Genomic DNA, 13,932 nt, shown 5'->3' with positions numbered 1-13,932 from the left:
ACTGCTAGTTTATCCATAATAGGTACATAGACGGACGTTTTTTCGTTTTCTTTTTGAGCTCGAATTACCAGGTCATTTAATTGGGCAAGTTTGTTGTTAATTCCAGCTACATTATTTGCCATCATTTTTAGAAGATCGATTTGTATGTCCATTTTGTTTGATTGGTACTGGAGTGCCTCAAGCGTAAGGGTTGATGTTTGATAGAATATATCCCAAGTTATTGCTGCTTCTTGATGCTTTTTTCCAGGTTCTGGAGTGTGAGCCATTTCCGACTTAGTTTGTTTATTACCCCCGGCTTTTTTTTGTTCTGCCATTTTGTTATCAGTAGGAAATAAAGTAGTAAGAGAAGGCAAGTCAATGTTTTCCTGCGGTGCTTCAAAGTATTCCCCCAACAGTTTGATTTCTTTTACTGATATTTCACTGAGCATATCAGATCTGTTATTACACTCTTGGTCTTCCCCATGTTGACTTAAGTGTGGTTCCCCTAGCTCGGCGGGCACACACGAACGTTTGTTAATTTTAACATTAACTTCAATTGGGCAACTTAGTGCCTTCAGTTCCGTTCCATCATCATAACTATGTTGATTAGTATCCAGCACTTGTGGTTGTGATTTGTTTAAAGTTATATTTCCCATAGTTTCAGATTCTGTCTTTATATTACAATTTTGTAACCTTATTACGGGTTCTTGCTGTGTTGTCTTTTGGGAACGGTCTCCAATTGATGTGTCTAAGTTTGCAAGGTGGTTTTTTTCGGAGTTTTGCTCTGATTGCTCCAGATGGTTACAAGTTTGTAGCGTATTATGTATTTCACTGCTCATTGGTTTCATGGGTGTCTGTAAGTTATCTTTAATTGCTTCCAGTTTCATTGACATGAAAGCTCCTGTTGGATCCTTCGCAAATTGGAATTTGTCTGGTATTTTACCGGCTTTCTCAAACATCCTCGCAATTGGGGATATAAGGGACTGGGTTGTCCCCGGTGCATTAGTTTTTAACTTTTTTGATGCCGATGATTGCTGCATTCTTTTAGTACGTTTTGTTGAAGTACCTACAGTCCTTTCCCTTCCTGATCTCATATTATTTGCTGTTATATCACTTGATTTTATAATTTATAGTTTCCTTGTGACTGTCAAAGTCAAACTGAGACAATTTTAATTTTTTTTAAATTTTGTTTTTATTGAGATTCCCCTCCTCGGTCTGTGGCACGGATCCTCACAATCCGCACGCCCTCCCAAGCCCGTCTGCTTCCTCCTTCTCTACCGTGGGGTAGCACCCCCTACAGGGATACCACACACATCGAGACTGGTGCAGCTGCCGTCAGGAAGGAACGTTGTGGTGATTGCGTGATGATGGGTGGCAATGAGTGCAAATTACTATAGGTAACTTTTCAAAAGTGATCCAGATCGTGCCAGGGCCAATTTATATTTTATTGATTTATTGATTATAATTATTACATTGAGTTTGATTGGGCTTATGCTTCCAAATCAGGGCCCAATGGTGCGAAGTTGGTTTGTTGCTTAGTAGTTAGCCTCCTTGTGCCTCTACTCTTGCAGGGGGGATAGAGCAATGATGCAATAGCAGCACAAACAACACTCAAATCAGGGCCCAATGGTGCGAAGTTGGTTTGTTGCTTAGTAGTTAGCTTAGTAGTTAGCCTCCTTGTGCCTCTACTCTTGCAGGGGGGATAGAGCAATGATGCAGTAGCAACACAAACAACAAACACACAGGAGGCAGGTAGATAGAGATTCTGTACCAGAAAAACACAGCGCGCAATGATCAGCGCGCAATGATCAGCTTGTATGATCCTACGCCTCTGCCCGTGCTTGGTAGCAATGTTCAGTAATGCAGTCAAGACCTCAGCCTGTAGCTGCAGTCCTTCAAAGTCACTATCACGCTGTGTGAGCTATGTTCACATTATTTTCTGTGGAATTTAGCAGCTCGCACTGTGAGGGAGGCTGCCTAAAGGCCAAGGCGCAAGTGTTTTCAGAGGGTTTCAAGCAAGTCTATAGCTTAATCGCCTTGCCTCACCTGTATGGTCCCGATGTAACCGGTCCCCCGGCTCTGTTTCTCAGGGCTCGGTTTCTCAGGTCACTCTGGACTCTGCGTTCTGGATCGGTGCTCCGCAATGCCTCTACTCCGCATCTGCTCCTGCGATTTCCAAACGGCTGGGTTCAACGCCGAGGAGACTGTAGCGGGGTTCAGTGGTTCAGTGGATCAGTAGATCGGTGGTTCCCAGCGCTTTCACAGCGCTTTACTCTGCGTTCGTGCACCAAAACGTGCTGTTCAGTCAAGCTTGCTCCTAGCTCCTAGCTCCTTGGGCCTTGTCTGATTGCCTGTTCAAGCCCCCTTGCAGAACTCTGTGCCTGTCCCTCAATGGTGAATCTGGGTGTGGGGGGGGGGGGGGGGGGGGGGGGGTCAGGATTCGAGATTCCGCGGATTATTCCGCTCCTTCACCTCCTTCACCTCCTCCCTCGCTGCCTCTTCCGGTTTTGCTTCCGTTGCGCCGCTAATGGTGGTGCAGTTCTACACTGCGCTCACACCCTCAGCCCCTCGCTCCGACCATCCAGCCCGCACACGGACCAGAGCCCACGGACCTCCCCCATTACATAAGAATGGTTTGTATGTGAGTCAACTTACATCACATCGCTTCACATAAGTGACCTATCTGACTTAAGTAGACAAAAAAAGGACATCTGTTCCATTTAGTCAACTAACTAATGACTGAACCTTATGATAAGTATCAGTGCTTAGGTGTTCCTGAACTTGAGCGCAACATATTTTTCTAAAATAAAAAAGACATGACCAACATTAGATACTGACAGATTTCATTGCATAAACCCTTTTATGGTCCCAGTAGCAGTGTGCTTGTTCAAGCAAGACTGAAAGAGAGATGCTGTAGTTGAAGCTGAAGTCAAACTCCAGTTTCGATTACTGTACCATCGCTTTAAAATGTGCAACATCCTCATCCTTTTGAAGGTATTGACTGTTGCACTCTCAGCAATATGGTTCTTCTGTGCGCCGGGATTGTTTATATAAGAGGCGCTTAGCGTTTGCTGATCCTCCACAGAGATCTGAGGGACAGCATAAACAGTCTTGCATGTTGAAGGTGTTAGACCGCAAGTTTAAAGCGAATAAAAGAAACAGAGGGGCTTACATCAGTATCTCAACAGCGTAATCAGCTTTGGAGGAGGTCTTGTTTGGAAAGTTCTGATATGATGCTACAGCAGCCAAATGAACCTAAGTGGAGGTAAACTTTACGCTTTAGATGTCCAGGAAGGATCTCTCAGATAAACCCCTAAAGGCCAAAGACCCCTAAATTGTAGTAATTATAGGTACAAGGTTACTAAATTCGGGAACTACAACCTACAGTACAGAATAGTGTTGCAGGACAAAGCAAGACAAGTTATTTATTTTGAGGAATTTTACAGTGCGGCTTGTGTAAATTTACAGTTACTTCAGAGCACATATAAAGAAATAAACAGTGTCCAAACCGAAGGAAACAAGCATTTGTAATGCAATAGGTCTAGCATTTGCAAGAGTTTAAGCTATTGACATTGTAAATGATAATGCTTTTTCTCTGTTTTTCTACTTAACACATGAATAAAATACATTGTCATTTACAATGCCAATAGATCAAGCTCTTGTAAATGCAAGACTTATTCAAAGAAGAGGCCGCCATTGTCCCGTCTGTTCAGAAAGTGAAAGCGCACATGGCACGCTGAATGTTGCAGGAAAGCATAACGTGCCTGCGGTAGGAGAAACTCATTAAAGAAAATAGTGCTTACAGACTAAAAAAGACGAAGTGAAATGGCCAGTCCTCATGGGAGGTTACAAATGAAGACAAGGCGGTACTAAGGAGGGACTAACAAGCCTGTTAACGAATCAGAAGCCAGCATTTATGAAGGACAATGATGCTAGCCAATGACAAATATGGCATAGCTGCCAAGGTTTCAGATTGCTATGAGTGACGTTTTCATAAATTCAGTGTAATTATGAGTGACATTTCAACAAGTACGAGTGACACTTTTTCGCGTGCCAAATCAAGCAATGAAGACTAGGCTAATATATAAATATCACTAATTGTATCCATTTGAACAACAGGAAATTCTAAGAAGCTGTACAAAGTGTTGTAAAGCAGGAACAATGGAAGGTTGCTAACATATTTTATAAGTTGTCTTAAGCAGTACTTTAGCTTTGCTCCCAAAAGTCATCATATCACACAGTAAAAGATCTCAGCTGCTAGAATATAAAACAGTTATGTAGAGCCACTGTAGCTGACCTCGCTGCCCAGTGCCCAGCCTGCAGAGGCATCATTTCGGTGTAGCCCGAGGATACAAGCAGTGAGCGAAAGGCTAATGCCAACCACGCTCCGCTGTACATTAAGTAAATGTGTGCCACGGCGCGATGTCTCCGGCAGTGGTCATACTTTCAGCTGAGCAAAGTAGAGAGCTGCACAGAGGACTGTATTAAATGATTATTCGTGATGCTAGTTTGAGTTGCTGCAACTGGACTTTTATTACATGCTTGTCCTTTCAGTGCAACTAAAATCGCAACTCGGCGAGCGTCAGGGGAGTGAGTTTCTTTTAGGATACAACCTGAAGCAGCAACTGGCTCCAGTCTCGTGTCTCGCACTCCTTGAGAAATCCATTCAGCCTCGTGCCCCTAGTGCCTCTCCCACCGCTGATATGCGAAGCCTGCAATACCATGGAGCCTCGGCGGGCTGGGCCCTCGATGAAATACACAAACTCAGAAGGGCGGGCTACATTCTGAGCCTGCTCCGTGTGGTCCACACTCACCAGCAGCCGGCGGTGAAGTGGTACCATCGTCATTATGCGTCAGCTGAGCGGACGCTGCTCAGTGACGCTCCAAAATTAAATATTTTTAAAGTCTGATATTATTACAGTCTGACCTGAGTGTCACGGAGAGCCAAGCGACGACGAGAAGTCTCCAGCAGCCCCGGACGGTAGCAGGGACGTATTTCCACAAAGAAAGCGGAGTGCGAGGAACGGTGAGGCACAGCCTGCACTCGCTAAATCCCCCGCCGAGCACCACTTCCTCCGGACGTGGTGGAACTTTGCGGCGGGCACACGTGTGGTGATTGACATAAGAGTATCCGACTCACTGAGAGTCTGTGGGCAGCCCGGCCTCCCTGCAGACTACTAGCCGCGCCGGCGCCGGCCTCCCTGATTGCGCATTATGTTACCAGGGTAACAGTCAGGAGCCTCTCAGTCGGACACTGGGCAGCTGCTGGCAAGAAACATTGTAGCGCGCGGCGCCGCGCTCTCAGCGTGCGTCTCACTGTTAGTGTTAGGCACTCGGGCGGCTGGCAGCACCTCTTAGAACACAGAGCCCGGGCACAGGAGCGCCGCTGGCACGCGGCCTAGCAGCACAGGTCGAAAATGCGTGACAATGCATTTCAGTGCGGTGATGCGGATCACCGCACTGAAATGCGTGAGCGTCACACCTGTTGCGTGACGCTTGGCAGGACTGATATGGGCGGAGAGTGGGCGGGGCTTCATTACTCCAAAACAGCATGCCGTAGAGCAGCGCATGAACTACTCCTGCTCGACCGAAAAAAACAACCTATAGTGGTGTTGAACGCAACAAATAAGGTAGGGTGGTTGCCGGTAAACGGAGGTTTTGTTTCCATTAAAGAGACCGCCGGAGTGGCAAAGAAAAAGGCCTCCTAGGAAGAACATAAGCAATGGAAGACAATCTTAAAAAATTATGGCAGAATTTTCATTTTTTACCTAATTTTATGCATCACAAAGGTCAATAGTTCCACCGTTTCATTCTAGTGCTTGAATATACTTTTTCTTAAACATGTAGGTAATCCTAGCTCAATCCTTTTTGCTCTACTCTATCCTCATTTGTGCTGCAACAATGATTTAGAAACTGCTCTGCCAAAACTTTTTCTCCTCTACTCATGAAAAGCCTTTAAAAAAAAAAAAATCAAATATTCTACTACAATGGTTTCTAACAGTTTGACTTCAATGCCCCCGCCCCAGTGAATCACTACTGGAAACCATGGGCCCGCCCCTAAACATTTCTAGGATTTTAACCTCAAAATAATTTACAAAAATAGAGAAACAAGTCTACATCCAATCAATACACAAATTATGAAATATTGCATTTAATTCACAAAGAAAACTATATGAACATTTGAAAGGGAAGAACGCGATATGCTAGATTCTACCATATTACTTTATTTTTTGCTCTAAATACACGCACTCTTTTTGTCCGCGTATACCAGGGCTGCTTTAATTTAAGCCACCAATCGTCCAGACTAGATTCCATTGTGCTGTACTGGAGTTGCTCCCACAATTCAAGATAAGGATGCCATCTTAGATGTTAGTTTCCAATTTAAAATTCCTACACATTTACAAAGAATTTTAAAACATACATTTTCAATTTTTGTTTGTATATCTACTTAGGAGCCTGGCAATGTGTGGGAGTAGGCTAAGTTTGTAATAAGACTGACATGGGCAGCAAGTTGGGGTGGGTACATTGGAGTGCCTGTGTCTTTCAGGCTGACAAATAGTTCAAAGGTACCCACAATATTCATGCACTAAAAAGCCTCTTGCGTCCAGTCATTTCAGAAAGTGCAAGACAGTTTTAGATCTGGGTATAATTTTTTGGGATATACCAATATGCAATTTTGCAAGCTTTCTCTTGTAAGTATGCATACTGTCTGTGAAAAACTCACTTTAATAATCTTCATCTATTTTGAAATTCCAGGTGAACAGGTAAAAATACGGCGTGTTTTCTACCAAGTGGTACTAAGTAACTACAAAGACAATGATAGCAAAAAAGGAGGTGGAAAACTAACAGCTATTAATATCTATCCATCTTCCACTTCATGTTGCGCATGGCTTTTCCTCCACCATCCTCCCATGATCCCTAGTTCTGAAAATGTATCCCATGGATCATATATGCAAGCGTAGAGCAGAGATTTGAGGGAGCCATGCACACTATGGTCTTCCTCATCAAGAGAAGCTTCCAAGTGTACCAAAAACTTCTTTTGAGCTGGTCTACACAGACCTTATGAGAGGTAGGGGGGAAAAAGTGGGAGGCAAAAGCACAAAATCACATCACCTTTCTCAGTTTTTTGGTGGGTCTCTGGGCATCTAGCATGGTGGTCGATCTCCACTTCCCCTACTCCTCTCTGGTAGAAAGGGGTCCGTACAAGGCACAGTAAGACCGAAGAAGCAGTTATGCCACTAACATCCCAACAAATAGGTTTTGCTTTTCCCTTCTTTTACATCAGAAAATACCCAGATTTGAATCTCTTATTCCGGATAGTGGCCACTCATTCAATCTTTACACAATAATGGTGTAAGATGAGTGAACGTCTATGACCAGTTAAATCATTTACGAATGGTGAAATTAACTAAAGTACAAGGGTTTAACATAACATTTCAGTATCTCAGGATCAATCGTTCCTGGGCTTTTTTCAGAAAACAAAGTGAGGTTGAAAATCTTTTTTATATGAATGTGAGGATAATCTCACTTTTAAAGCAATACCGCCAATGACATGTACCGGCAATCTTAACTATAGGACACCTGGTACATCAATCCTATAGCTCACCAATCTTGCTCATATGGAGGTTGCACTCACAAAAATACAAACAAAGCATTTTAATGCAAAAAAAAACCTTTGGAAAAACAATTTTATCCGAGAACAGTAGCCCAAAATGCACCAACCTACACAGGATAGAAATAATGGAGCTCAACCCATGCTACTCATCCGCTAAAATGAAAAACTTGCAAAGAGACATTTCGCTTTAAAGTCGCCTCAAATCAACCAATAAAACCATGTTAAATAAACACTCTGGGAAAGATACAAAGGGTGTTATCACCATTCCCGTCAACAACAATAGGTTTACTATTTACTATCCACCTGGACATATAGCAACTCAAAGAAAGGTCTTTAAAAAAACAACGACTTCTGGAAATAGCAATTGATCATCTTACCATGTTCTGCTCAGAGTCGTACTGTATTCTTAAGGTGTCCATTGCTCGGATCATCGACTGCATGGAGGTAAATATGTTCTGGTAAACCAACTTTGTGAAGCCTCTTCTGTCTTCGTCTGTGTACCCTGATCCATGAATGATCCTCATCTGCTTAATGAAGGTGCTCTTCCCACTCTCTCCTGTGCCTGCAAAAAAAGCATAAACACGGGTTATCAGCAAGACGTTCACCCAGAGGGAAATAGGTGCAGCATTGCCAAAGACACATTTAATGTTATAGGTGCAGCCACAGAGCGCTCTCTCTCTTTCTTGGCCTGGTGATCACGGAATGGCTGACAGGAATGGCACACAAAACAAAAACTGATGTGGATTCTGATTTTTTCAGTAACCCTTGCAGCCAAAAAGTGGGTGAACATACTTGAAACAGGCACTAACAATTGTAAAATTACAGAACTTTTCATATAAACACTGTCATTTAATTAACCCCTTCGCTGCTGGCCCGTTTCCGCCGCTGTGCGGTAAACAAACGAACAGGGCGGGGCCGTGACGAACCCCAGCTGTCATCAGCACACGAGCACAGTGGAGTGTAATGGCTGGGGTTCGTCACCAGCATGCAAGGGGTTAATGAAAGATGAGGAGGGTGAAGTTAAGGTCTAAAATCATCAAAGGACAGAAGGCAGTAAAGTAGAATGGTAGAAGAGACGCTGAACTCTATGCACTCAGCAGAACTGCAATAGGACTGACAGAGAAACGGATGGGTGGCTTAGATTAAAAGGAGACAGAGAACGTCATTGAAATAAACCTTATATTAAAGTATCCATTCGTATGTATGGACTTATGTGACCACACAACTCACACAAACTCTTCCAAAAGTCTGTTCCTCGCTCCGCTTTCCCCCTGACCTGTTCTCCTCACTACCGCTATGTTCATTTTCCTGATGCCAGTCAATATAAGATACAAGGACTCACCTCTGAGACAGGTCAAAATGCCAATTCTCCTATATTTCTTTTTTATTCCCTTGGAAAAGGAACCTCCTCCTCTCTGTCTCCCAACTGTCATTCCTCTCATTACAAAGATCTCTAAAATTGCTTAACAAATTCTTGGCTGATGGATGTTGTTGTGAAGATCGGATCCAGGTCCAATTAGAATTTCCACTCCATGAAGACCGAATATGCTCTGAGGTGGTAGAATAAGCAAGCAGACCGGCTAAGCAGGTAAAAGGTTTGGGCAGGCTTCTTTGTAATGGGAAAACACACTCCTGCCAGCATTCAGACTTTTGATTGAAAATACTCTGTCCTTCTGGTGACAGCCAGACTGTTTTACACATTTCCTCATTCCGCTGATCACCAAGGTTTTAGTGAAGATTTAGAGAGGAGGCAGAGGTCTTGTTATTGGTTCCTTATGGCAACACAAGCCTTGCTTGGTATCATCAGCAGCCAGGTAACATCTCCTCCCCACAACACCGACTTCCCCATGACAGTTCTCAGTGACACCAGTTACTCTGTCTCACCCTCTCCTATATCTTACAGCTTTGCAAAGACTTAATTTGGTGCCCTATAGGCAGGCAAAATAGGCCTCCAGTGTGAAAGCTGCTGTAGGGAGGTGGCCCTCTGCTTCCGGCGATCTCATGGTTCATTTATGATAGAAGGGTATTCTCTTCAATGAACTACTTCTCACTCTGATGTGACTGGAAGGGGTTCAATGCTAGATTTTGCAGTCCTTTTAGGACTTTGGAAATTTGGAGGTTCTTGATAGGTCTGGAGGTCTCCTCCCTGTGTGGTCAATCAGCTTACGTGCAAGCATTTTAGAAGGTATGTATGAATATATCTAAAATAGATACCTTGGTTTCCTATCTACTTCACAACTTTGAGAATAAGTGATCAGCGTTCACGTCTCTCTATAATAGTACATCCCTCACATCTTGTGGGCTCTCCAGTCTCTCTCTTTTAATCTATCAAGTACTGTTAACCCTAAATTTCTGAACCAATTCCAATAGCTTTCACTTCAGGAGGTAGAATGGAGAGTCATCAGTCAGGCAAGGTCAGGAGCCTTAACAGAGGTTTCTCCAAGACCGAGAGGTTGTTTTCTTGGATACAAGATTTATCTCTAAAGTCTGTTCTTCCTTCCACAAGGAACAGGACATTAGACTGGCTAGGTTTTCCCTTTCCCCCCAAATAGCTTGTTTTACATTTTTGGGTATCCATGCAGCTTTGTTCTTTTATCTAGAACTTACTTCCTACTTCATCTGGCACCTTCTTTTCATCAACTATAGGGGCCATCAGGTCAGGGGACAAAGCATTACCACGTTATTCTGAGCAGGTATATCTGGTTGATCATCTTCCTTGCACAGAAGAAGGCAGGAGACCCTTTGCCATAACTAAGTCATGACTGATCGAAGGCTGTATGGAGTATGGCAGCTTCCTCGACAGAGATGGGTGGAAATATATGTAATACAACTACCTTGGAAATTCTTCCTTGGCCTTGCTATCCTCGAACTTGTTGTGGCTGTAAAAAAAAACAATCAAAAACATTAAGGTGCCTCCCAATTTATGACTAGGAATACTGGTTGAAGTCTTAGACATGTACTCTGGTAATTTACCATATTGTATTTACTGAGTATGTTTCAATTTACTTCCACCAGTGATAACACCCTAAGGCTTGTGGGGTTTTTCCAACAAGGGTTTTTCCCCTGGTCCTAGAGAGTTGGAAGGTTTCCAGCAAGTTCCTGAAGTCAGGGACTTTCCAGCAAGGGGTTTTCCCCTAGGTCTAGAGAGTTCAAAGGTTTCCAGCATGTTCCAGAAGCTAGAAGAGGGGCGTGGCTGACATTAGTGACTATAAAAGGAATGTCACCCTCAGCACTCATGCTTGCTGTACAAAGAAGACTTCCTTACGGTAACAGCCGAGACAAGGACCACGAACAGTGTGAAGACGCAGGTCACATTTTCAGACTTTTGCGAAGAATTTTTACTCCACGAGAAGAGAACAACTTCGTTGTAACGCATGCGCCGTTCTGTGCTATTCAGGGCCCCCGTGCTGTGCTATTCAGGGCCCCCGTTAAACCAAATAGAACTCTCTCATAAATACTTAGGTTTTAAGCTCTGATTTAGGATTTGTGTTTTAGAAAACCGCTCTACAATAGGCATCAGTTGCTACAATTTTGAAGGTAGATTTAAGAGGAGCATATCAAAGACCAAATGCTGCATAACGCTGTGAAGTAAGAGCGTCTACACTGCGCTCCATAACTTGTTCCCGACATGTATAAGGAGTAGTACTAATTCTCATGTATTGACTGTAACATGAAAACTTCTGCACATACAATATTACTTGTAATGTACTTGTTATTAGCGTGATGTTATGGCATGTCATATGTGACCACATGTGAACCCTGGAGTGATACCATTGTTCTCTGTGTTGTTCTGCTAATCCATGGCTATTGCACTGATCGATGATGTAAACTATCACATGTCAATAATATCCTGTGTATATATCGGTCAATCACCTCAACTGTTGACATGTATGTAATGGACAATTGTATCTGTATTTAGATATTCTCTTGAGTTCTCATATGTGTCTGCCACTGTTATCCAATCTCGGGTACAGTGGGATAGGACCATATTGCTCTTCCAGTAAAAATAATGGACTATCTGCTACTGGGTTTACATAGGTAGGTGAAAGGATAAAAGGGGATTAAACACTCCACATTTAGTACAGCGTTTCTACTAACCACTTCCTCCTTACTTCCAGGGATCACAAATTAGCCGCACACATCCAGAGAGAGAGAGAAAAGAGCCACAGAGATGGGAAAGGGGCAAATACAGGCATAGCTGGTTGAATAGGGAAAATGGAGTTAGGCCAAGGTAATAACCAAGTGATCTTTTAGAAAATGTAAGCCTGTCACAACTGTCCGGTGAACATCCAACGACGACGCTATCCCATCCAATGCCGACACTATTTACAGAACTTAGCCATGTGACAACAACATCCCTCTCATATTCCATCCCCTTTCCCCCAGACTGTCCCAGCACTAGACATGTTCCACCGTGAATGGGGCTCGGGCATCCTGGTGGAATTGGAAACTAACAACCTGGGTTGCCAAGGGGTCTCTGTGGGACAAACAGGTCAGTCAGTGCATGAAAGAACCTTTGTAAAGTGAGGCAGGGAATTTGAAGTAAAGTGTAGCGCAGCTCAATCAATAGCAGAACGAGTGGTCATAAAGGACCAGTATTATTCGGCGTTCAAGCAGAAATAGGATCTTGAGACTATGGCAAGTGACATGTCCAACACCTGAAATATGGCTCTAGGAAATATACAAAGTGGTTGCCTATAAACAACTAATAGCCAAGCTGAATTACCACCACAACAAATTCAAGGAAACGTGGTGGGACCCATGAATCACCGACCCAAACACTGTCGTTCCACCGGGCCCCTAGGCCTATGCTCTGCGCCCTGGATGTTAAGTCCACAGACATGTGTCCCATCCACAACCCTTCACCTGTCCTCACTTCTGCCAACAACCAATACCTTTAACATCAGGGACAAGCCATGCTGTCTTAAATGAAGGTGATTAAGAATAACATTGAGCAGAAAGCCCAGTGATGGTTAAAATCACAAAACGAAATATCAACACAAGATGAAATAAAGAAGCAGGAAATATTACACATATCCTTAGCTGGGAGCCCTACATAATCCCCATATTTAGAAGGCGTTCCCCATGACATAACCATGAGAATAACAAAGCAGCAAATTCTTTGCATTCAGAAAGAGGATCCTCCTACTTTTTAGCGCAAGATGAAGAATAAGAAAAGCTCTTTGCCATTTAAAAAAATACATGTCTCAAAAATCTTTATTGGAGCAACAGAATATAATACACTAAGGTGGAAAAATCACCAACAGACTCCTTTGGCGGGCAGTTACACACCAAGATTTCTTTTAATAGCACAGACCCTCTTTAGTGTCCGTGGGTCTGGAGAATCACTCCCGACACCAGGGAATATTGTTTATATCTTTCTTACTGTGAGGCCCTACAAATAAAGCTGTAAACTGAGCCCTAAATTCAATCAAATCATTCAATGAAGGGAGACCTTAGCTGTTAGTGGGGTTGGGAGCCAACATTCACTTAAACCAAGAATTCCTGGTCCAGAACGTACCAGCAGTAGGAAAGTGTAGCCAGCCTACTCATAACTATGCAATGTATGGCACTAAGAGTGCAGTCAGGAGAATGAGGACAGGAATCTGTGGAGCCTGTTAAGAACAGGGACTGGTATGAGGGGTACATCACCACTGCACTCCTTGACACTACACCATCAGAGCAAAGTTATATAAAATATGTTAAAGGGTATTTGAATAAAAATAGGGTAAAGATTAATTAAAAAAAGGTCTCACCCAGAATGGTGTAATGCAAGGCAATAAAGTGGAGGCAATGTAGGGGCAGGGGATGCAATATCATACAAGCATGCGAATAGCTAACAGGCATCCATCCGTATTCAAGAGTTTTTAGCAGGAGACAAATGCTCATCTCCTCCAGGAGGTATTGTAGACAGAACCAGGTCAAGCTAGCAGAGAATGTGCCAGGTAATCAGTTGGCCAAGGTATCAGTGACACCGGTCACCAATCACCACTGATAAAGAGTTTTATTTAAACTCAAAAACATGCTCCCCCATCACATCTCTGCAGGCTGACACTTCTACCAGCCCCTAGCATGTTATTAAATGACCAATTTATGGAAAATCGTTACTACAACTTGCAAATTTCCATGGTAAATGTAGTGACACAACCGCCGCTCAAAGGGAAGGTTCAGGATGTCAGGACGCTGCAAGCGCAGCCACAGACAACGTTTAGACACACTGAGGCACATACCACGACGAAAGCTTACCCTCCAGAACAATACTTCCCAAGCCACCATCCTCGCACAATTTTTAAAATAACACAGACCTTATTTTTGTAGGGTGTTTTATAATCTTCGTT

The 13,932-nt window shown here is 43.4% G+C and overlaps 1 protein-coding gene across 1 annotated transcript in view; it reads right to left on the bottom strand.

Moving 5' to 3' along the window:
- LOC144818439 (guanine nucleotide-binding protein subunit alpha-14) overlaps window positions 1-13,932 on the bottom strand; it is a 580,856-nt gene that overhangs the window by 245,872 nt on the left and 321,052 nt on the right. Inside the window, exon 2 of the mRNA XM_078675859.1 lies at window positions 7,972-8,156. Coding sequence (XP_078531985.1) covers window positions 7,972-8,156 — 185 coding nt within the window. The remainder of the gene's footprint in view (window positions 1-7,971; window positions 8,157-13,932) is intronic.

This window comes from Lissotriton helveticus, chromosome 2_1 (assembly GCF_964261635.1).
Source record: "Lissotriton helveticus chromosome 2_1, aLisHel1.1, whole genome shotgun sequence".
Classification (NCBI taxonomy): Eukaryota; Metazoa; Chordata; class Amphibia; order Caudata; family Salamandridae; genus Lissotriton; species Lissotriton helveticus.
This window is presented reverse-complemented; position numbering and strand designations above follow the sequence as displayed.